The sequence below is a fragment of the Sturnira hondurensis genome, unplaced genomic scaffold (genome assembly GCF_014824575.4).
Source record: "Sturnira hondurensis isolate 20B ecotype Veracruz unplaced genomic scaffold, ASM1482457v3 Scaffold0006667, whole genome shotgun sequence".
NCBI lineage: Eukaryota > Metazoa > Chordata > Mammalia > Chiroptera > Phyllostomidae > Sturnira > Sturnira hondurensis.
In genome coordinates this window covers 528097-553669 of record NW_028079298.1, presented here as the reverse complement: position 1 = coordinate 553669, position 25573 = coordinate 528097, and the positions used below count along the sequence as shown (strand labels likewise).

The window sequence follows — 25573 nt, the reverse complement described above, 5'->3', positions numbered from 1 at the left end:
GAAATTTCCCTATCATATCAAAATAGGAACCATCAAAAATTGCAGTCAGAGAACTGTTGAAAAAAGAAATCTCAACTATTCACTTTGATATCATTTCCTTATGATTAATTTATGTCAGTATAAAATTGATTAATTAGAAATTTATATGCATGTTCTATACTATTAATATTTGGTACAGTGCTTTCTTTAGCGTTTTCATTTTGAAAGATTATTAGATTCAGCATTTTCTGGGGCAGAATTTTTTGAGGCAATTTTGTCTTTTGGGGAAATTATAATTTGGAAAAAGCTGCATTTGAATATGTATAGTGCTTATAAATGTGAGCTTTTTGCATTTACACTGATGTTCTTTTGTATAGGAGTTAAAGTTCCTCGTAATTTTCGCTTGTTGGAAGAACTTGAAGAAGGACAAAAAGGAGTAGGCGATGGTACAGTTAGCTGGGGCCTTGAAGACGATGAAGACATGACTCTTACAAGGTGGACAGGCATGATTATTGGACCACCAAGGGTCAGTGCTATAAATTACATATTTTTTCTATTAATATTTTTGTACTTTACAGTAAGCATTTTATTTTATAATATTGATATTAAAATAATCATACTTCTAAGAGAAACATTTATTCCCTTTTCATTTTGTATACATTTATTGATGCTTCGCTTGTGCAGGGTATAATACTTGATTTTTCTGGAGGGCTTAGGGGGGAAGATTGATATTGTCATTGCCATCAAGGTGTTTGTTTTTTAGTAGAGAAGAAAACAAATGACAGACTCTAAAGATGGCAGAGAAAGTTCACTAAGGGACTTTAGGATATGTTTCTTCTAGCTGCAATAATGGAGGAAGGTTGAACAGTGGAGGAAGTTGCCTTTGGAATGAGCCTTAAAGAACTAACTGGTAGGATTTCAGAAGGTGGTGATGGGGATGGAGAATATTCCAGATAGACAAGAGAAAAGGTGAGGTAATGGAGTGGTTAACTGGCAAGCGTAAACAGTCTACCCCGATATATATTAATTACTAATCCAATATGTATAACCAATAATTTTTAAATTGGTTTCTCTTCAGTGCATGTTGCTATTTGCTTTGTGATAGTTGGCTTACCATGTAAATGGTATAGGCCTCAATTTCTTCATCTATAATATCTATTGAAAAGGTTTTGATTACTGCATATTTTCTAGTGATGTTGGGAACAAGCCCACTGTATTTTATTCTTAGGTCTTCCTGAAGTTTGTGAAGTTTTATTTTTACTCAGAATTTTTACTCAATATTTGGGAAATATTTTTCTACATTGCATTTCTTACTCATAGGTTCTACTTAACTGCACTCCCTGCAGTGAGTCATGTATGTATATGACTCACTAATGACTATCTACCTACTATTTATGCTACTTATTCTCTGTACCTTTTCCCCCTCTCTCTCGCTCCCCTGTTGATAACCCTTCATGTGATTTCCCTTTCTGTGGTTCCTTTCCTGTCCTAGTTGTTTGCATGATTTGCTTTTGTTTTTGTTTTAGGTGTGGTTATTTATAACTGTGAATTTGCTGTCATTTTAATGTGACTAGATAGTCACTAATAGTCATGTATGTATATGACAAATATGTATATATATTGAAATATGTATAGTGTAACACATTTGAAGTTCTTTTTCACTCTGGTTTTTTATACTATTTTGCTACCTTGTGATGTGGACACCGGCCTGCAGTGTCCATATTGTTGTGGCTGAGACAAGACAAATTTACATGGACTACTAAGTCATGTGGAGGAAAAGGGATGGCATGGCCACTCTCTCAAGGGGAGAGCACCTCAGCCACTTTCTCAAGAAGAGAGTGCCCGACCCCTGCTTTGACAGGCTTTTATTGTTTTTCTGGGCACAGTACTTTGAGGATGGTCCTCATTTATTATGCACAGGTTTGCTTTAGGTGGTTACCACTTACAGAAAACAAAAGAGAGGATGTTGTTAATTACACCAAAAAAGGAGGATATTTGCAAATGTAAAGGAAAAAGTGGTTGAACTGGTTATACTTGTCCTTGGAAGGTTTAGCATAGGTTTTAGGAAGTTACTTTAAAGATATGCAGTAAACAAGACTTCCAGCCAAGATGGAGGTGTAGGTAGACACACTGCCCCCTCGCACAACCAGAAGAAGGACAACAACAACTTAACAGAAACAACCAGGACTGACAGAAAATTGAACTGTATGGAAGTCTGACAACCAAGGAGTCAAAGAACAAACATCCATCCAGACTGGTAGAAGGGGCAGAGATGGGCAGGCAGGTAAAGAAGTGGCAAGGCTGTGTGCGGCTGGCAGAACAGGGCGGGCAAGGTGGCGGCCAGTGGACCCATCCAGGCGTTGGTTGGTGGAGAAGGCAGTCCCACATTTCCACACAGGTAAACCAGGAGGAACAACTGGGGAGCAAGACAGACCTCACAAGCCAGGGTCCCAGCTTGGGGAAATAAAGCCTCCAACCTCTGCTTGAAAACACCTGGGGTGTTGAAGTGCCAGCGGGAGAAACTCCCAGCCTCACAAGAGAGTTTGTTGGAGAGACCCACAGGGTACTAGAATGCACACACACTCACCCACCCAACAGTCAGCACGAGAAGAGCCCATTTGCTTGTTGGTAGAGGGGGAAATGACTGAAATCTGGGAGAGGGGAGCAAGCGCCGTTGTTTCCTCTTGGACCCCTCCCCCACATACAGCATCACAACAGAGATGTGGGTTACGCCACGCTGGTTAACACCGAAAGCTCCGCCCCTTACGATGTAACAAGTGCTTCAAAACAAAACAAAAAAAAAAATGGCCCAAATAAAAAAACAGATCAAACCTCCAGAAAAAATACAACTAAGTGAGGAAGAGATAGCCAGCCTATCAGATGCACAGTTCAAAGCACTGGTAATCAGGATGCTCACAGAATTGGTTGAATTTGGTCAGAAAATAGATGAAACAATGAAGGCTATGCTAAGTGAAATAAAGGAAAATGTACAGGAACAGGAAGGAAACTGGGACTCAAATCAGTGATGTGGACCAGAAAGAAAAAAGAAACATCCTACCAGAAAAGAATGAAGAAACAAGAATTCAAAGAAAATGAGCAGAGGCTTAGGAGAGATAAGGGGTGCCAACCTCCAGAACATCTTTAAATGTCCCAACATCCAAATTATAGGGGTGCCAGAGGAAAAGAGGAAGAACAACAAATTAAAAACTTATTTTAAAACATAATGAAGGAGAACTTCCCCAATCTGGCGAAGAAAATAGACTTCCAGGAAATTTAGGAAGCTCAGAGAGTCCCCAAAAATTTGGACCCAAGGAGGAACACACCAAGGCACATTGTAATTACATTACCCAAAATTAAAAATAAGGAGAGAATCTTAGAAGTAGCAAGAAAAAAGGAGACAGTTACCTACAAAGGAGTTCCCATCAGACTGTCAGCTGATTTCTCAAAAGAAACCTTGCAGCCAAGAAGGGGCCAGAAAGAAGTATTCCAAGTCATGAAAGGCAAGGACCTATATCCAAGATTATTTTATCCAGTGAATCTATCATTTAGAATGGAAGGGCAGACAGATAAAGTGCTTTTCACATAAGGTCAAGTTAAAGGAGTTCATCATCACCATGCCCTCATTATATGAAATGTTAAAGGGATTTATCTGAGAAAAAGAAGATAAAAATATGAACATTAAAATGACAGCAAATTCACAGTTATAAATAACCACACCTAAAACAAAAACAAAAGCAAACCATGCAAACAACTAGAACAGGAAAGGAACCACAGAAAGGGAAATCACATGAAGGGTTATCAACAGGGGAGCGGGAGAGAGGGGGAAAAGGTACAGAGAATAAGTAGCATAAATAGTAGGTAGAAAATAGGGGGAGGGTAAGAATAGTATAGGAAATGTAGAAGCCAAAGAACTCATAATAATGACTCATGGACATGAACTAAAGCTGGGGAATGTGGGTGGGAGGGTGTGTGAAGGGGGGAAAATAAGACAACTGTAATAGCGTAATCAATAAAATATGTTTTTTAAAAAATCTGATGACACTGACATAAATTTAGAATCACTAAAAAGAAAGATATACAGTAAATGTTTTCTGCCTCAATTTAGGGTGAGGCAGCTTTAGCAAAAAGCAAGTCTCAAAGTGGCCTAGGTACAATGCAGGCCTGATTCTCTGTGGGAGGACCTGTCCATGGGCATGGATCCTGTGTACTGGACCTTGCTTTCCACTGGCCTTTTTGAGTGGGAGCTGGGTCCACGCCACACAAAATAGTCTCTTATATTTCCCCCCTTGTTTTTAGTTAGGACCGCTATAGATCTCGTTATAGATCCCACAAAGCTTGCTACTTGCTGGTCTCTCACACGACCCTGGGAAAATAATTTGCAAATGTGTCAAGGTACTTAGAGCATTATTAAAATCTGTAAGCAACCAGCAACTGGAGAAAGACCCACATTCTCAGATTAAGCCCATTAGTCATTGTCAAGCAATAATGATGAAATAATATATAACATTCAGAGAACTATGAGGGCTTATTTAGAGTCAGGGTCAGATAGCTAACAGGCCATAAAGTTTTGGGTAAACAAACTCATTCTATGCTTGGACCCTTATCATTTAAATTGAGGGTATTAACAAAGCATGTTTCACAGGATTTTATGCGTTCTTTTTTAGACCCAATGGCCTGGGGGAACCTGCCCTTTCTAGCACAGGGGTGCACCCACCTCCTGCATTGTTTCAGGCTTAGGTCAAGCAAAAGAAGTAAGGCAGCCAAGAAATTAGAAGACGTCTTGCAGACAGAATGAGGACTCAGGCTGTGTCAAAGCCAAATGGCAAGGGTTCATCACCCCCTTTTTCTATAGCCCGCCATGTCCTTCCCTGAGGGCCCCCTCATGACCATGCCTATCTTATGTCATCTCTCCCTTGAGGAATCTTTCCGGGCTAACCAGTCATGCACTGGGGGTCAGGTGGGATGAAGTAAGGTGGGCAGAGGTGGTGCTCCTTCGAGGGAGATAAGCTTTGTTTCCTCAGTGGCTTAGGGTCCTGAGGTCTCTCATTTAGCCTTAGCCCTGGAGGGTTCACAGTTTCTGAAACCAAGCAGGGTGATTCCCAACCTCATCTCTCCCCCTTTTTTGTTTGTGAATGCAATTGCAGTTGTTAAGCCTGTGAAACCTACTATTTGCTGTTCCTAAATGCAATCTTGAGCAAACAACCTCCATATACATATGCTTCTACATTGTGAAGCATTAATAAGGATTAAGACAAGGAGACATACAAGAGCTGCCATGACCCAAACTTGTAAATTCAGTCCATTGAACCAGTTTTTAGGATTCAACAATTCTAGATTATTGTGGGAGGTCTGGAACACTTTTTGTCTGGTAAGGCTTTTAATGTCACTGAGCTGCTAGTGGAGCTCAAGCTGAAACTGATCAATTTGTCCTTTGAGATTGGTAGAGAAATCCTCTCTTAGGTGATGTTGAATATCACTCCAGGAGTATTGGCTGGATTTCTATTGGAGCATAGTAACGTACAGCTTGGTGAATCCAGGATCACAGGTCAGCTGTTGGTGGGTCACTAGTGCATCCTGGCGCTCGCCAATCCAGTTGAGTGCTGATTCAACTACAGAAAGGCGAGTCAGGATTTCTTGATCAATCTGGGCCTGTTGAATCATTTTTAAAGTAACATTATAGGGTACTGAGGGGTTGTTACCCTCTGCAGGAGGTAGGTGCTTAAGCCTTGGCCCCTGTCATTGAGGCAGGCCTCATCCTCCTCCATTGGCATACTGAGGCCCGTGAGTGACGGTGTGGGTGTCCATTTTCCTTTTGGTTGTTCAGGGTCAGCTGGGCCATCTGGTCTGTCAGTCCATCCATTCTCTGCTCCAGGTAGCGGAGCTTGGTGTCTGTTTCACTCATGATAAGGTTTTACTCTTTTGGCTGGTAGCCAGACAAGACCGGTAGGAATGGAAACACATATATACCCTCTGCCCCATGTTAAGAGATCTACAGGGCCCTGCCAAAAACCATCTCCCAGCGAATCTCTGTATAAAACCTGAGGATAAGATGACTTTGGCCCTTTCTTCTGAAAATGTTTCTCAATTTTTGAGAAACAAAGTGATTTATCACAATTTAGAAAATTATATTATATGTAAACATGGCTAGCATAATCAAATTTGGGGGGGAAGGATTCATGACTCCCTTTTTTTGTTTTTTAAGATTTTTAAATGTATGATGATTCTATTCTCCAATTGCCTGACCTGTTGGATTGTATGGTGTTTCTGTTTTATGTTGAATATTCCAATGCTGAAGGAGGACCTGAGTAGAATGGGCAAGGCATCCAGGGCCACTATCAGTTTTAGTTTTCTGAGGCCATCCTAAACGACTAAAGGCCGTGTATGCTTTTAGCAGATTCTCCTGTTAAAGCAGATGCATGTAGGGCACCAGAGTGAGTATCAATAGTTTTCCCTGAGGCAAAACTCTCCCACTGAAACCACTGTAAAGGCTGAGAATTGTTAATGACTGGGAGGGAAAATGCAAAACGTTCCTGATCCTTTTCTGCCAAAGGGATTGTAAAGAAACAGTTCTTTAGATCAATAACTAAAAGTGGCCAATCATTTGGAATGCAAGCTGGATTGGAAACTCCCAGCTATAGGAGGCCCCTAGAGTGTTGGAGGGATTCATTGATTTTTCTTAGGTCATGAATACGCCTCCATTTGCCAGATTTCTTTAGTACAGCAAAAATAGGCATATTCCAAGGGCTGTTAGAGGGTTCAATATGACTTGCTTTTAATTGTTGTTTAAATAAAAGGCAAGTCTGTTCAAGTCGCTCTCTTTTAAGTGGCCACTGATGAACCCATACCAGTGTATTGGAGAGCCAGGTAAGTGGCAAGGGAGTAGTGTGAACCAGGCTCCAAGTGGTGGTTGAGAAATAGCCTCAGTTTTAAAGTGCCATTTTTTTCTTCTGCTTGGAAAGACAGGCCCCCTGCTGTTTCTGGAGGCTGCAGTGAGTTTAAGCAGCAAGTTGTTCTTAGGACCCGGTAGCTCCTAGGTTCAGAGTTTTCAAGGAAAGTGGGAAAGATGGGTCATGCTCTGCTCAAATATGGTTTAGAAAGAAGTGCTTAGGCGCCAAGGGCCTTTGTGACTATTGACTAACCTTACCCTCCAGGAGAATAGCCAGTTCTTTGCCAAGGAAATGATCAGTATTTACAAGTACTGAGTTAAAAAATGGTGCTTACTCTTCCATGGAGGAGGGCTAGTTGTCCCTGGGACACAGTACACCTATATTTCATTTTTATAATAAAAGGTCACAGCTCCGGCATAAACAAGGAGGATTCTTAGTATTTCTTTAACATGTCACACACCCCCCATCCCACTTACCATGCTTTAGATCAACAAATTTATGAACACATTCATTACTTTCAGAAACAGTTTTTTCTCTGTTGGCAAATATATTTACTTTTTTATGTTAATTTTTATTGATTACTGCATTCCTTGAGTGTGCTCAGAAGTGAGCTGCCCAATTATCTAGTGCCCTTGACAACTTCAGGGAGGCTGAGAAAGAGGGAGGGAGGGAGGGAAGGAGGATACTAATCTTGGCACAGTTTGTTCTGAGGACGGAAGCTGTCCCTGGGCCTTCAGAAGGATTCAGAGTGGTTAAAACACACATTTTATCATTATTTTTCTTCCTGTGCTTTTTATTGTCTGAGGGAAGTGAAATTTTTTCAAACAATCAGTTTAAGTTCTTTCTGAGTAGAATCCTTCTGATGTAATATTAGAGATCTTATTCTGTTTACCAGAGGTTTAGCAGAATATTTTGAGACTGAGCCATTCAGAAACAAAAACAAAATTCAAGCAAACCAATATTTTTAAATTATATCCTCTAAAGGAGGGAGACACTAACCTAGAGTCTTTATCTCACACCACCTGGTGTTACTTCAACTTCTGCCCAGATTTTTCCTAAATAATTAAGTCTAAAGATCCCTAATCAGGGAGACCATTCAGCAGCCTTAAGAAGCTGCTGAATTACTTGAAACATTGCTCCTGTTCGTTAGCCCATTCCCCATGGTTGAGGATTCACAGGAACCTTAAAAAATTTTTTTTAACAAATAGAACCTTTTTCTGATAGTCCTCCCGCCACAAGCACAGCATTTACGAAACCATTCTCAATTTTGCTTTTTCTCCACCTGCAACTTTAAATCCTTATTTAGACGGACGGAGGGAAAAAGCAAAATTGAAGGGACCATAACAGGCAGCTTAAAAGAAGGGATTTGCTGAGATGTTTGTAAATAGCCCTGTAACTAGTTCCTTCTTTTAAAGTTGATTAGAGGGAAAGTCTTTGCTCTCTTCCCCAAGCCTAGGTCTAGTTGGGGGTTATGCCTAGGGGATGGGCTTGTGAGTGTTTTTACAATGTGCCTCTTGTTGCGTGGACTTTTGCTTGCGGCTGGTGGGAAACCTAGTGTTCTACCCTGGCGCACGTCCAACTAATCCTCTCATGGAAGTCTTTATTGAGGCCAGCGCCCTTGTGGCTCTTAACTGCTCAACATGTGCCCACGATATTTCATCAGATACTTGGGGGGAGAGCAAGGCTTCTGCTTACTAAAGAAGGTACAGTTGCAAAGCAGTCACCAGAGAGGGCGACCTAGGAAGAAAACCCCTTTCCTTTGAAATCCAACACACCCTACAACCTAACCGAAAAGCCCTCAGTGTCATTGGCCCTTAACCTGGATTGATGCGCGCATACTCAACCAAGTCGGTATGCTGTTCACGACTGCTCATAGCCCTGGGTCCCTTTTTAGATGCTAGCTGAAGTGGACACCGGCTTGGAGTGTTCACAGTGTTGTGGCTGAGACGAGACAAATTCACATGGACTACCAAGTCATGCGGAGATAAAGGGACAGCACAGTCACTCTCTCAAAGGGAGAGTTCCTCGGAGCACCTCAGCCACTGTCTCAAGATGAGAGCGCCCCGACTCTTGCCTTGACAGGCTTTTATTGCTTGCACAGGTTCACTTTTGGTGGTTACCTTTTACAGAAAACAGAGAAGAGGATGTTGCTAATTACATCAAAAAAGAAGGATGTTTGCAAATATAAAGGGAAACGTGGTTGATCTAGTTACATTCATCCTTGGAAGGGTTAACATAGATTTTAGGAAGTTACTTTAAAGATAGACAGTAAACGTTTTCTGCCTCAATTCAGGGTGAGGCAGTTTTAGGAAAAAGCAAGTCTCAAAGTGGCCTAGGTACAATGCAGGTCTCATTCCACACAGGAGAACCTATCTGTGGGCGTGGGTCCTGTGTACTAGACCTTGCTTTCCACTGGGCTTTCCAAGTGGGAGCTGGGCCCATGCCATGCAGAATGGTCTCCTTTAACCTTGTGATGGAAACATTTCATTGATTTTTTCCTATTGGATTGTGTTTAGAATTCCTGTGGATTATTACCAAAGAAAAATGGATCAGGTAATTAGCAGTGCTAACTTTATTTTTTTTTAATTTATTTTTATAGAGAGGGGAAGTGAAGGAGAAATAGAGGGAGCGAAACATCAGTGTGTGGTTGCCTCTCACCCGTCCCCCTACTGGGAACCTGGCCTGCATCCCAGGCATGTGCCTTGACTGGGAATTAAACTGGCAACCCTTTGGTTCGCAGGCCAGCACTCAGTCCTCTTAGCCATGCCAACCAGGGCAGCAGTGGTAACTTTAAAAGATAAATTAATGTAAGTTTGATATTTTCTGGTATTCCTTTGCAAAATTTGTTTATACTACTAAAGTAACAAACTCCCCCATCCCTCCACTCTGATTTTTCCATGAGACTTTTGAAGAAGGCAGTATAATACCGATGATTAGAATTTTTTATATTTTATACTTAGTATGTGTAACCTTGATTTTCACTGCCTATGAACATTATTACCATGTCTGTTATGTTTTAAAAAAATGTCTTTTACTTATGAGTATCTTAATGAATAGTTTGAACATTTGATAGTCTGAATTGATGGAGTATAAAGTGGAAATTGTTTATATTATTTTTTCCTTAGCTACTACCTCCAGTGGATTTTAAGAACAGTTTTGTAGATTATGTCTAAGTTCCTCAGTGATTTTTGTGGACTGTTTCAAAGCACAGTTGCCAAATGTGGAAGAACATCTTTTATATTTGTCTTCTACTTGATGTCTTGTCCAGTTGTGGTTACCAGCAGGACTCTCTAAGCTGGCTGTCTTTTCTGGTGTCACAGAGGTACAGGAAGCTTCTGTGTCCAGGCTGCACCTAGTGTTGGGACAAACACTGTTCTAGCTTGTGGAGAGGTTAGGGCCTTTTTGGCAAGGGGGGGCACATAGACCAGAGCTGCTGGCTGCCAGGCCGTGCTTCTCTTCCAGTGGGTCCTCAGCTTTCTGTGGGTGGTAGTTTTGGAGCACTTTCTCACTCTTGGGTGCCAGGAAGAAGCAGGAGGGGAGTACTTTGCAAAGGCACAGTACACACTTCCCAAGCCAGACTGCTCACTACATAATGATTTTCTGTCTCGAATCTTTTCTCTAGTTATCTCCCTCACTGAGGCATATGGGACTAGGATAAGGTGAGTGGTCACAGAACTCATTCATTTGCCATTTAATAAAACTGCCAGGGTTTGTCTTTCATTAGTTGTTTTCTATTTAGAAGGTGCCATATTTAGAACAATTTTGTTCTTAGCTTTAGGTATCCACATTCAGCCAGGGTAATAGGAAAATTCTTATTTTAACATACTGCTATTTAGTTAGCTGTTTTTTTTTAATGTGCTACTGATTAAGAGTACTGTTTTTGTGTTATCATAGTACCTATTTGGATTTATATGATTTAGCAATTTCTTTTTCTCATATGTTTGTGTTAAGTTTTATGAAGCAACATTTTTTAGCATTAGAGGTTTAGTTACTTTTCCTTATATGTATGTTTCTTTACGTGCAAATGGAGGTACTATACCCATCTTTTGAAGTTTTGAGAATTAAATGAATTTATAATTAGACAATAGAATATCTGACTATAATGCATACTTAATAATTATTAGTTCCTTTTACTACTCTGTTCTATTTTGTTCTTTTGTTAGTAATAGAAATACTCAAGTGTTAATTTAAAATTTAGAGGTAAAAGAAAAATTAACCCAAGGTATCAAAAGGTAGTATGGTTTGATTCCCAGTCAGGGCACATGCCTGGGTTGTAAGCCAGGTCCCCAGTGGGGGGCACGTGAGAGACAACCACACATTGATGTTTCTCTCTCTTTCTCCTTCCCTTCTCTTCTCTCTAAAAATAAATAAGTATCTTAAAATATATATTTTTAAAAAGGTAGTATGATGTTTAATATAAGCACTGAATTAGATACTAGGTTAGCTTATAGTTCTTCAACTTTTTTAAAAAGTTAAGGTATAATATACATATAGTAAGATGCACAGATCTTAGCATGAGTTTTGACCAATGTGTACCTTGTTACCCACACACTTACTGAGATAGAGAACATTTCCATCACCCCACAAAGTTCCCCATGCCCCTTCCCATCCCTTTTCCACCCCAGTCACTACTTTGTGCACCCTATAGTTTTGACTGTTGTAGAACTTTGTAGAAATGGAATCATGCAGCGTGTTCACTTACCAATTTGCTTTTTTGGACTAAGCATAATTTCTTAGGTAGTCATCTGTGGTGTTCCATGTAGTAATTTTTATTGCTGAGTAGTAGTTTGCTTTATGGATATGCCATAATAGTTCTCTTGTTCATGGGTATTTGGATTTTATCTGCTTTCTGGCTATTGCAAACAAAGCTGCTATGAGCATTTTTTTTAATACAAGTCTTTTTTTGAATGTATGTTTGTCTCCATTTCTCTTGCTTAGGAATGGAATTTCTAATTCATAGGGTAGGAGTATGCTTAATCAATGTTCATAAGAAAATGCCAAATTGTTTACAAAATGGTTATACTATTTTTTGACACCCAGCAAATATGAGAGTTCTGATTGTTTCCACACCTTTGAGTGTCTTTACTGTTACGGAATTTCGTGGGGCTATTATTATTATAGGAGTTTTTTTAATGCAAGTTTTCTGGACAAGCTGAGGTTCTTCCAGATTGGAGAACCACAGACTAGATGATTTCTTTGAGATCTGATTTTAGTCCTTTTTTGTACTATCTTAAGTGCTGATCATATTATTAATATATGTTTACCATTGAACTTTGATGAGTTTTATATAGGTGTTTCTTTTATACAAGACCACTGCATATATTTTAAACTATACCAAGTTTGATATCCCAGATCTGATCTCCACTTAGAAGTAACTCTTAAGGGAAAGGAAGCTGTGGTTCAGTTTTGGTAAGTGGAATCTGTAGACGGATGGTTAGTTGCACCACCCACCTCCAGGTTATTGTAAAAACCAACAGGCATTATATTTGTCCCTTTCATTAATTTTTACTTTTGTATTTTAATTATGTACCAGTAAGTTAATCAAGTGAGCAAATATGATAAATAAGACTTAATTATAGGGCATGAAAATAAGCCATGAATAATCTAGAACCATTAAGTCTTTGATATGGTAGTGTGAAACTTCTCAATTAAGAAAACCTATTTTTAAATGATGTGGAAACATAAAGCTTTCCGTTTTATCTCTGAACTCAGATAATGGAACTTAATGAACCACAAAATTAGTAAACTAGTAATGGAAATAAAACTAATAATAGGCACAAAATATTTTCTTTCTTTAAGATAGTATAATATAGTGGTTTTCCTTTTGCTAGAAGTTACTGATTGCCCTGTGAGTGGGATAACCATATAATTTATTGTCCAAACAGGTTCTTTTGAGAATGAAAAGAAGCACTATTGATGTTAATACTAGGACAGTAGGAATAAACAGAATTGTCCTGGACAAATGGGAACCTTTATATGTGTGCGTGACACAGTCAAATAGTTCCTTCCCCAACAATGTAAACTTTTTTAGAAACCTGAATTTATGTGGTATACTTTTTTCTTTTGTTATAGGCATTGTATGTATCACAAAAAGCACATTCTTATCATTTTGATATGACCATATAGAATTATTTTATAAAATCTCTATTATGTTTGCTGCATTTTTTCTAATTATATAGGTCAAATAAATTTGAATGTAGAAAAGTAAATTCTTGATCACATACACAATAACATCAATTACATTCAAATTGTACTTTGTTCTTTATTAGCACTTGAATATTATTGTGGTTTTTTTTTTTTTTGCCTTCTAGACAAATTATGAAAACAGAATATATAGCCTGAAAGTAGAATGTGGACCTAAATACCCAGAAGCTCCTCCATCAGTTAGATTTGTAACCAAAATTAATATGAATGGAATAAATAATTCCAGTGGAATGGTAAGTTAAAGTAGTCATTTTATTCTTATATAACCTATAATACATAGTTAGAAGAAAGTTATAATAAAAGGATCTATGTTTAGATGAAAGTCTAAAGAAGTTTATCTTACATTGTTTTTCTTTTATAAATCAACCCATATGTACAATCTTCATGTATATAGGTGTGATAGCTACACTTCTCTTGGGGTTTTGTTAATTGCTTCAGTCATAGTTCACTGAATCCTTATTTGTTGAAAAGGTGACCATTAGTTTCTTTTTTGAATGTTACTTTTCTTTGTGGTTGTTATTAATATATTTGGTGAGATTAAAAGGATGAATATTTATGAAAAGGGAATTGGTATGTCTGTATTGAAAAAAAAGGAACAGGTATGTCTGTATTGAAACAAGTAATCATAGTTGTTGTATACTGTTATTTATTTAAAACAAACGAAAATGACACTCTTTACCTGATTCACATATGAAAGTTGGTTGAAATAGCTAAATTTCCAATATGAATAGACTATTAGATTCAGACTTAAAAGTTCGGACTCTTTGAGATACCATGTTGAGATCACACTTACATGCAAAATACATGTTAGGGATCATAATAACATATTAGAATGAACTTTATTCATCTTAGGAAATATTACAGAATGTTGTCAGTAGTCTTAAATTCTGTGTGCTTGAACTTATTCCGTCCCTGTGTTCTCTTTCTCCAGCAAGGTAATTAACATCTTGAAAATTGTCTTTTATATTTACTTACTTTATAGTTTTACCTAATTTGTCACATATGGACACCTATTGTTCCTCCCCCTCCCTCTTTCTGTCTATCTATGTAGCTAAAACCATGAATTTTTTAAAATATATTTTATTGATTATGCCATTACAGTTGTTCTATTCCCCCCTTCATTCCCCTCCACGCTGCACACCCCTCTCCCACCCTTCCCCCCTTTAGTTTATGACCTCGTGTCTCAAGTTCTTTAGATTCTATATTTCCCATACTATTCTTGCCCTCTCCTCTGTCTGTTTTCTACCTACTGTCTATGCTACTTATTCTCTGTACCCTCTCCCTCCTTCTCCTCCCACCCCCCTGTTGCTAACCCTCCATGTGATCTCCATTTCTATGTTTCCTCTCCCGATCTAGGTGTCCTCGTTAATTTGCTTTTGTTTTTGATGTGGTGGTTAATAACTCTGAGTTTGCTGGCCTTTCACTGTTCATATTTTTTCTCTTCTTTTTCTTAGATAAGTCCCTTTAACATTTCACATAATAAGGGCTTGGTGATGATGAACTCCCTGAATTTGATCTTATCTGAGAAGCACTTTATATCTTCCTTCCAATCTAAATGAAAGCTTTGCTGGATAGAGCAATCTTGGCTATAGATCTTTGGATTTCATGAGTTGAAATATTTCTTTCCAGCCCCTTCTTGCCTGTAAGGTCTCTTTTGAGAAATCAGCTGACAGTCTGATGGGGGAACTCTTTTGTAGGTGACTGTCCCTTTATCTCTTGCTGCTTCTAGGATTCTTCCCCTTATCTCTCGCTGTTTCTAGGATTCTCTCCTTCATTTAATCTTGGCTAATGTAATTATGATGTGCCTTGGTGTGTTCCTTCTTGGGTCCAACTTCTTTGGGACTCTCTGAGCTTCCTGGATTTTCTGGAAGTCTATTTCCTTTTCCAGATTGGGGAAGTTGAACTTTGTTATTTGTTCAAAGAAGTTTTCCACTCATGGCTGTTCCTCTTCCCCTTCTGGTACCCCTATAATTCGGATGTCAGAACGTTTAAAGATGTCCTGGCGGTTCCTAAGCCTCTCCTCTTTTTTTTTTTTGAATTGTTTCTTCATTCTTTTCTGTTTGGTCATTTTTTTTCTTCCTTCTGGTCCACTCCCCTGATTTGAGTCCCAGTTTTCTTTCCATCACTATAGGTTTCCTGTGCATTTCCCCTCATTTCAATTAGTTTAGCTTTCATTTATTCCTCTAATTTGTGACTAAAATCAACCAGTTCTGTGAGCAGCCTGATCACCAGCATTTTGAACTGTGCATCTGAAAGGTTAGCTATGTCTTGGTCGCTTAGATTTATTGGCTCTGGGGGCTTTGAGCTGTTCTCCTTGAGCCATAATGTTTTAGTCTGTTCACACAGGTTATATATGAGGGGCGGAGCCTTAGGTGTTCACCAGGGTGGGGCAAGTCAGTTGCTGGGTTGTGACGCTGTATGTGGGGTGGGGTCAAACAGGGGCAATGGTGGCCCCCTCTGCTGCTTCCCGCAGCTGGGGCCTGCGCGGTCTGGCTCACTGCTAGCTCCTTCACTTTGGTTTGTCTGCGCGCGAATGTGTGACCATGGTCAGACTGCCGCCTTGCACCCTCACTGGGTCCACCCGTTGCTACCCCACACCTGGGATCCGCCCACGGCTGCCTGCGTGCCTGGGTGGGGGGATCTTTTCTGCCTGACCCCACTCTGTTGCTGGCTCCACCCCTCTTACTGGTCTGGTTGGATGGTTGGTTTTTGTCAGACTTCCCTATAGTTCGATTTTCTGTGTTTTGTCTGTGTTTTTGTTACTAAAACTTTGTTGTTTTTTAACTTGGTTGTGCAAGAAGGCACAGTGTTTTCACCTATGCCTCCATCTTGGTGGAAGTCCTAAAACCACAAATTTATACCTATACCTCAAATTCTATCCCAACGCTAAAGGGTTTATTATAGATTTCATCCTTCTCATATTTGTAATTCCTTCCTCCAACAGTGAAGGATTTTTTAAAACACAAATTGTGTCATATCACTTATGTGCTTTGGAGTTTTTAATGGCTTCATTCACAGTGTACATGGTTCTTGCCATGACTCAGCTGGCATGTACTGCCCAGCACACCTTTCACTGGACTCTAAGACCTTTTGCACTTTCTGTATCTTCCTGTCTGGGCATCTCTACTCTGGCTAATCCTAACAGATTATGAAAGAATCTGTTTCTTAAAGAAGTCTTTCCTGAGTCCCCAGTCTGAATTATATCTCTTGTAACTCTACTCTGTTATATGTAGTCACATTGTTATTTTCCTTTGTAGCAGTTACTGTACATATATTGTCACCTTTCTCTTGTTTTTATTTTTGTATTGCAAAAGAAATATTTCTAACATACAGACTGGTTTTAGATAATGATATAACCAACATCCTCCACCTATTTTTGTCATATCTTAATATTTTTATCTTATTTGTAATAGATCTTTTTAAAAACTACATTATAAATAGTTAGCTCTCTGTGTGCCTTTCCCCAGTTTCCCCCTTTCTTTCTTTCCTCAGAGGTAGTCCCATCTTGAATTTGCAGTTTATAATTTCTGTGCATGATTATTGTGCTTTTACTATGCACCTGCTTATACCTCTATGTTGTGTCATTTTTGTGTGGAATCACATGCCACTGATTTTTTAGATTTACCATGTTGTCATGCAAATTAGATTTTTTTAACTGTTCAATAATCCATTTTTCACTTGCTGAGCATTTAGGTTTTTTTAGTTTTCTCTGAAAAGATTGTACAAGTGTTCTTATACCTTAAGGCAGTGTGCCTCTCAGGACCTGGTGTTTGTTTATTGGATCCAATGTTGTAGATAAATACTGTTGTAAAATGTGATAAAATTAAATTACTAGAAAAATGAAACAACAAAGACAAAATACAAGTTCTGATTTTTTTAAATAAAATTTTCTCTGTCAAATTGCTCTAGATCTCTTTGATCCCTACTCTGAATTCCTATGTTTATCTTGTCATGAACTAGTAAAAATCAGTTCAACACCCAACACTGTTCTGTGGAAACAACTTGAATAGCACTTGCTCCAGGGCATGCAACTAGAAGTGGAATGTCTGCCGAGGTATGGGGCTTATTTTTAGCTTGATTGAATACTGCCAAGTTGCTTTCCACAGGACTGTGTTTATGTCTTACTAGCTATGTGTAAAAGCACCTGGAGAATGTACATTCTCATTGGTACTTCATAATGTCAAGCCGGAGTGGGGATTAGAAAACAGTAAAATATATACTGATTTTAATTAGTGGAGTGTAGGTATGTGTATAGAGGATTGATGTAAGGTGAATATATTGGGAATGAGTTTTCCCCTTGGTAACTAACATTTAAATTATTAATTTTATAACTAGTAAGTAGTAGGGAATTTCACATTGAGTCTTGGGGATTGTGCCAGGATGATTTCAGATACTTTGAGTGATTTATGGATGAATTACGGCTGTTGCTTTAGTCATTTTGGTTTATATTTACTTCATAGAACCAGTCAGAATTATTTTTGTGGGTGGTTAACACTTCAAATAAAAAAATTACAGTGTTTTATGTTGTAAGGTCTCAAGTTTTGGAGGTTATTGAATATTATAGACAGATAAGATCCAGTTTTGTTCTAACATGATAATTATTTCCCATGCTCTTTTCTTCTATCTCTTTTTTTATTCTTCCCCCCAAATTTGTATACATTCTGTTGCTATTTTACAGGGTTTGCAATCACTTACATTTATTTAACTGTCTTTTAACTTTATAGTTAGAAGTATTGGTTTCTGCTTTGGAAAACTTGGTATTCTTTTGACTTCTTTTATAAACTTGTTCACTTATGGGATCTATTTAAAATAGGCTAATGGGGTCGCTACTCTTCTAAGTTAAAACATTAGAGGAAGGATTTTTAAATATGTTAATATCGTTTCAGTTATTTGACAGGTTATAAAAAATATTTTTTGTTCTATTTTTAAATAGTTTTTATTGTTACATAATTTACATACCATGCAATTTACTCATTTAAAGTATTTAATTCAATGTATTTTAGTTTTTACAGCGTTGTGGACCTATTCCCAGTTTTAGGTCCAGGTTTAGAACATTTTTATCATTCTCAAAGCAACCCCCTTATCCGCTTGTTGTCACTTTCCACTCCCCACCTTCCTCACACTAAATAACCACTAAATTACTTTCTGTCTTTATAATAGATTTGCCTATTCGGGAGTTTTTGTATAAATGGAATCATACAATATCTATTCTTCTGTGACTAGCTTCTTTCACTTAATCTAGTATTTTCAGGGTTCACTGATATAGCATTTATTAATACTTTTTGTCTTTTTATTGCTGAATGCTATTCCATTATATAGTGATATCACATTTTGTTTATCCTGTTATCAACTGGTAGATATAACATTTTGATTCCTCTTGAGTAAATATACCTTGAAGTAGAATCGTTGCATCATATGGTAACTCAGTGTTTAACATTTTGAGAAACTGCCAGACTGTTTTTCAATGTGAACATGCCATTCTCCATTCCCACCAGCAGCATGTGAGAGTTCCAACTCTTCTACATCCTTGCCAACAATTGTTACTGTCTATTTGTTTTTGTCTTTTATTATAGCCATCCTATAAAGTGTATAATAGTATTTATTTCATTGTGGGTTTGATTTGCAATACCTTGATTAGGCTGGTGAAGTTGAGTATATTTTCAAATGCTTATTGGCCACATGTGAATGTTCTTTGGATAAATGTTTATTTAGATTCTTTGTCTGTTTTTTTAAAGCGGCTGAGACAACAGGACTTACTATCTCACAGTTTCTGTAGGTCCAGGAATGTAGCTTTTCTGGGTCATATGGCTCAGGGTCTTATAGGTTGCAATCAAAATGTCAGCCTGTGCTGTCTCACCTGAATGTCTCACCTGAATGCCTCACCTGAATGCTTGACTAAGGAATGATCCAATTCCAACCTCAGTGTTTTGGTTGTTGGTTGTGGATTTTTCGACTGAGGACATTAGTTTCTTGCACACTGCTGCCCAGAAAGCCCTCTTGGTTCCTTGCCATAAAAGCCTCTCTTTTTAGAGCAGTTCACAACATGGCAGCCAGCTGACTTCCACCTGTGAAACAAGGAGTAAAAGCAAAGAAGAGTAAGAAGTGAGAATATTTTTGTAATTTAATATTAGGAATGACATCTCAGTAGTCTGTTCATTAGAAGCAGGTCACTAGGTCTAGTCCTTACTCAAAAGAAGGGGTTCCATAGAACATGAGTATCAGCAGTTGAAGATCTTAGGGAGCCATGTGAACAACTGTCTTAGTTTGGGCTGTTGTAACAAAAATAGCATAGACTAGGGTGGCTTAAACAATAGAAATTTATTTCTCACAGTTCTGAAGGCTGGGAAGATCAAGATCAGGATGCTAGCATGGTTCCATTCTGTGAGAATACTCATCCTTGCTGTAGATAATTGACTTCTTGTCCTCACTTGGAAATGAGACAAGCTCTCTAGTCTTTCTTCTTAAAGGGACACAAATCCCATCATGGGTACTCTACCTTTATGACCTCATATAAGCCTAATTACTTCCCAAACACCTCAGCTTCTGATACCATCCCTGTAGGGCACAGGTGGCAAACACAAGGCCCATGGGCCAAACCTGACCCTCCACCTTGTTTTATCTGGCCCTGCACCTTGTTTCTGCTAATGGCAGCATCATTCTCCCTTAACTGTTAAGGAGTAGTTACATTTATACAGTCCTAAAATTACATTCGGCCCTTTGAAAGCAACTGTGAGGCTGATGTGCCCCCCTTCCTCCTGCTCCCAGTGAAAATGAGTTTGGCACCCTTGCTTTAGGAGTTAGGGTTTTAACAAACCAGTCCATAAAAGCTGCCTACCACAGTCCGCCTTTGCCCACATTTTAATTGAGATAATTTTATTACTGAGTTGTAAGAGTTATTCAAAGAGTGAAAAAGAGTCTCTGATCAAATGTATGATTTGCAAGTGTTTCTCCTACTCCATGGGTTTTTCTTTTTGCTTTCTCGATTGTGTGATTTGCAGCACAAACATTTTATATTTTATCATTTTTTAAGTCTTTTTCTTTGCTTTCTTTTGTTTTTGTTGTTGTTGTTGAATGCATTCTGTTATGTCTTAGAAACCATTATAAAATCCAATGTCAGGAAGGTTTACTCCTGTTTTCTTCTGAGAGTGCTTTTTTAAAAAAGATTTATTAAAAGATTTATTATTTTTTTAAATCCTCAGCCAAGGATATCTTTTTTACTGAATTTTAGAGAGAGAGGAAAGGAGGGGAGACAGACAGTCAGACAGAGAGGTGTCAATGTGAGAAACATCAATTAGTCATCTCCCATACATGCCCAGACCAGTGATTGAACTGGACCAGTGCACTGACCAGGGATTATGTGCCCTGACCGGGGATTAAACTTGCAATCTTTTGGTGTATGGGATGATGCTCCAGCCAATTGAACTACCTGACTAGGGCTCTTCTAACAGTTTTGTAGCTTTTGCTCTTAATTTAGGTGTGTTATCCATTTTGACTTAATTTTTGTGTATGGTGAGAGTTAAGAGTACAGCTTTATTCCTTTGCATATGAATATTTAGCTGTCCAAACACCACTAATTGAAGAGACTTTTTACTGTGTATGCTTGTAAAGATCAGCTCATTGTGTATGTATGGTGCATGGATTTATTTGGGGGCTCTCAGTTGTATTCCACTGACAGGTACATTCATCCTTATATAGGCACCACCTCCTTGATTACTGTAGCTTTGTAGTAACTTCTGAAATTGGAAGAACTTGGTTCTTCTTTTTCATATTGTTTTGGCTATTCTGGGTTCCTTTCTTTGTCATGAATTTAAGGATCAGTTTGTCCACTTCATAAGAAAAAGTTGAAATTTTGATAGGGATTGTATTGAATCCATAGATCAATTTGAGGAATATTGTTATCTTAATCAGTATTAAGCCATCTGATCCATGGGATGGAATCTTTCCATTTATTTAGGTCTTTAATTTCTGTCAACAATTTTTTTATAGTTTTCAATGTACAGGTCTTAACACTTCTGTTAAATGTATAGCTATGTATCTTATTCTCTTTTCCCTACTGTAACTAGCATTGTTTTCTTTCTTTGATTTTTCAGATTGTTCTTTGCAGGTATACAGACATACAGCTGGGTTCTGTGTGTTGATCCTGTATCCTGCAGCCTTGCTCTACTTGCTTATGGCTCTAATCGTTTCTTTAATGGATATCTTAGGATTTTCATTATAGAAGATCATGTCAACTGTAAATAGAGATGATTTTACTCATTTCTTTTCTACCTGTATGCCTTTTATTTCATTTTCTTGCCTGATTGCCTACTTAGAACTTCCAGGTCCATCACAAATAGCAGTGATGAGACTGGAAATCCTAGCCTTGTTCCTGATATCGAGAGGAAAGTATTTGGTTTTTCGCTGTAAAGTATGATGCTAGCTGTATATTTTTGAGATGCCCTTTATTAGGTTGAGATAGTTCCCTTCTGTTTTTTTAGTGTTTTTATCATACAAGGTTATTGGATTCTGTCAAATGCTTTTTTGTGTGTGTTGAGATAATCATGATTTGTTTTTTATTTTAATGTGGCATATTACATTGATTGACTTTAAACTATTGAACTAGCCTTGCATTTCTGGGATGAATCTCACATGGTTATGGTACATGATCTTTTTTATGTGTTGCTCAGGGTCAGCCACGGGTGAGAGTTTATGGCCTTCTCAGGTCTTTCAGGAGCCTGTGTACAGCCCTATACTTGTGTGGTCTTCTGGATTTACAGGCATATTTTAGAACTTTTCAGTGTCCCTACAAACATCAGTAGATTTCTCTGAAGTGTTTTGATTACCTTTCTGTTTGCCTTGTTACTGACTCCCCTGGCAGTAGGGATGTTAAACAATTGACACTGCTTTACTGTCACGCGCAGGGGTGGTGTGGGTGCGTGACAGAATGGGCAGTACCCAAGGTGTGAGTTTTTAGGTCAGTTAAGGAAAAGCATTCTGAATGGTGTTTTCCGTGGAGGTGCCAGATAGGCCAAGTGATGGCAATTACCCGGAAATGAAGCTTTGAAGGATCTCCAGCCACATTATGCCAATCTTCCATAGTGGAAGGTTTACATAGAACACATCGGAAAGAAAAATCTGAATTGGCAGAGAAAATGGTTCACAGTTCTTTCCTAAATTCCATTGGAGATAATTACCCAGGTTTTTGGTAGAGGCGTTGGGAATAGGGAGGAACTCTCCATCCTTATTTCATCAAGAAGGGATTAGTAAATATGTTTACAGTGTAGTTATATAATATAACATTTTTTAAATTTCTCATGACCAAAGTTCATTACACATTTATTTGTAAAATATAGAAAAGCACACACACACAAGACACACATTTTTTGGAAATACCTATTAAAGAAAGGAGTATTTTCCCTAAATATTAAATGAATCTGTAGTTATAACATTGACTTTGAAGGAAAGAGAGCCAGGCTACTAGTTTTTAAAAGGACTTATTAAAATGTTTTAACATATTGATGCCAGGGTACTTTAAACTTGGTAGTTAATTTTATTTCTTTATTCCTCCTTTCAGGTAGATGCACGGAGCATACCAGTATTAACAAAATGGCAAAATTCATATAGCATTAAAGTTGTACTTCAAGAACTAAGACGTCTAATGATGTCCAAAGAGAATATGAAGCTTCCACAGCCACCAGAAGGACAAACATACAACAATTAATTTTAGTGGATCTCAAACTTGTCTTAAATCAACAATCTTCTATTTGTGTTAATGTCTTGATTAAATATCACAATGCAAAATATCCACACATTAAGTAAAAGAATTCCAGCTGGTAAACATGACCTGGACAGTTGTAAGAATATATTTAATATATGTATATGCATTATGTTTTCAGGTAATAGAAGGAAAAATGCAGCACATTTGTTTTTAAGGCGCTGTCGTGTAAACATAAACCTGGAGTACTCAAAATAGAATTCAGGTTTATAAAATGAAAGTGTGGTGAGAAGTGTCAGAGCTGTGGTGGAAGCATGTGTGTTTCTAAAAATCTCAAGAAGGGAAAAGAAATGGCATGCTTTATCCATCTTGCTTAGTGAAAAGAGCGTCAGTTTAAATTATCTGAAGTCGCAGGTACAATGAATATTGTCATAATTGTTTTAATTTTCAAAGTAGTGTGAATGCTGACTACCAATAGTATCAGAAATATGTTAAGGATTGTTTTGATACCTGCATTTATAATAAAAAAATGTCATGGGGAAGGTTCATGAATTTCTGTTAAAAGCTATTTCTGTACTACGTTACATGTAACAGACATGACAAATATTTGTTTACAGTCTTTGACAAACATACATTTAAGTTTAAGTGAAATCAGCAAAAAGGAAATAAATGTATGGATATGTGATTTTTGGGATTAAAGTTAGTCTTAAAATGTAAATAAAATGTGGATTGTGTCCTCAGAAACTGTGCCATTTCTATTATATTAATGTGGTATATGTACAGTACCTTGCCAAGGTGGCAAAAATTTGAATTGTTGTAGCTTTTCGTTCATATACACTTTTTATTATTTATCCTATTTTGTACACTTCTTGTGAATTGGAATTTGCAGAGTACAAATTATTTGAAAAGTTTTAATTTCTTTCGACAAGGAAGAATCCCAAATACTGTATTTTCATTTTGATTTTACCAGAAATATATTAAAATATGTTTGAATTCTAGCAATTTTTATAGAATTATAGATTGTAAATTATTCCAATATACATTATATTTTTTTCTTTACAACTTTTTTCTTTATTTTTTTTCTCCCAATGCTTTTAATACATTTCTGTGACATTTCTTCTCCCAATGCTTTTAATATTAACTGGGATTAATTTTATCCATTCCACTGTCTTTCACATTGGCACATATGTATTTGGTACTGATGTTCTGTTTACCAAAGTGATGGAGATTTTAAGTTACTGGTTTTCATTTCAAAGCCCCAGGCATATTACTTTGTTGAAAATACTCTTCACATGAAATTCACTAAACAAAATAGAAAGGCAGTCAGGCGACAAGGACAGATTTCTTAAACATGCTCTGGCATGTTTGTATCAAGTTCATTTAAACCTAAAGCTTTGAGCTACCTTTTCTGTGTCAATAATATATTAAAGTCAGTGATAGTTTGTCTAAACTTTCAATTTCAATGTGGCTCTTCTATTTTAATTGTGAAAGATTTTTAAAGTACTTTAAACTGACACATAGAGAACATACCAGTACAAATTAATGCATGTGTAATTTATTAAAATAGGTTTGAAATGAACTATTACCTTGGAATACACTCTTAAAGTTATTACATTGTTAAAGGAGAATAAGTTGGATTACACTAATATCATACATAGTTACTGATGGTCTAAATTAACCTCTTTAATAATTTCCACTTTGAAAATGTCTCATCATAATGGGCGCTAGGAAGCATTTGAATGCTGTTAAATTATTTATATATTGGTGGGCTGAGAATCTGGGTACTTTAATCTCATCCTCTTTTGTTTCCCCATATCCCATATTGTGAAATTTTGATTTTTTAAAAATTTCTCTCAAGTATATGTTGTCTGAGTTGATTCTAAGTTTATGTCCCTTCTTTTGTTTTTGAGACTGTATCTCTTCTGAAATCTGCATGCTCTTCAGCTAATTTCCAAAGCAGGATTCATTTTGCATGTAACAATCAAGATGTACATGGCAAGCTAAGACACACTGGTTGAGTATAGGAGGAGTTAATTCAGAACTACTCTTAAATGTAGTAACATGTCTAAGACAGCAGTTTTGAAGCTATTTTTCATTTGCCTGTTTTGTAAAGTGGCTAAGGTTGTGGGAGTGTGTTATTAACTTAAATGAACTGTAAAACTGCCTTTGAAATTTGTTTAAAAGGTTAGGAGTTGAGACCCTAGGGGATGATTTTATATTAATAAAGATTACAAAAATAAAATTCTTGTCCTGTTAGGTTAGTGTTTTGCTTTAATGATTTTAATTACTAATTTTCAGAATTTTATTAGTATTTTAAAGTAATGGCATTTGCTGTTACAGAGTTTTTAGAATTTTGGAACAAACAGTTGTAAAAATAGTCAATGGTATTTAAGACTTTCATGTGTAAAATGCCAAATGTATAGTTTTAAATCATCCTTTCAAAATAACTTATACTGCAGATTTGGGTAAATGATTGGAGGGTGAATTAGTTTGAATCCCGTATAATTTATTAGTCTGGATTGCTTAATATCAATATATCAATTCAACTGTTTCTCACTAAATATTATTGATAAATACATATGAAATACATTTTTTTTTGGAAAATTTAGAGGACAGAGCTATAAAATTTAATGTTTTTTCCTTGATAGATTTGGCGTTCATGGCTTTGGATAGTGTTGGCAGGTGCTCCAGAAATTGAAGACTTTAGTCAAAACTAGGTTAACTTTTTAAAAAATAAATTTACTGGGGTGACATTGATTAATAAAATTATGTAGGTTTCAGGGGTACAATTCATAATACATCATTTATA

The 25573-nt window shown here is 37.3% G+C and overlaps 1 protein-coding gene across 3 annotated transcripts in view; it reads left to right on the top strand.

The window, feature by feature from the left end:
• The window catches only part of UBE2V2 (ubiquitin conjugating enzyme E2 V2), a 65836-nt gene extending 41037 nt beyond the window's left edge, over positions 1-24799 (top strand). For 2 of the 3 annotated variants that reach the window (XM_037050274.1, XM_037050275.1), the window contains exons 2-4: positions 357-505; positions 13178-13303; positions 22624-24799. In XM_037050274.1, coding sequence (XP_036906169.1) covers positions 357-505; positions 13178-13303; positions 22624-22770 — 422 coding nt within the window. In that variant the 3' untranslated portion in view covers positions 22771-24799. The remainder of the gene's footprint in view (positions 1-356; positions 506-13177; positions 13304-22623) is intronic. The other variant, XM_037050277.1, reaches the window with a different exon arrangement.
• The last annotated feature ends 774 nt before the right edge of the window (positions 24800-25573 follow it).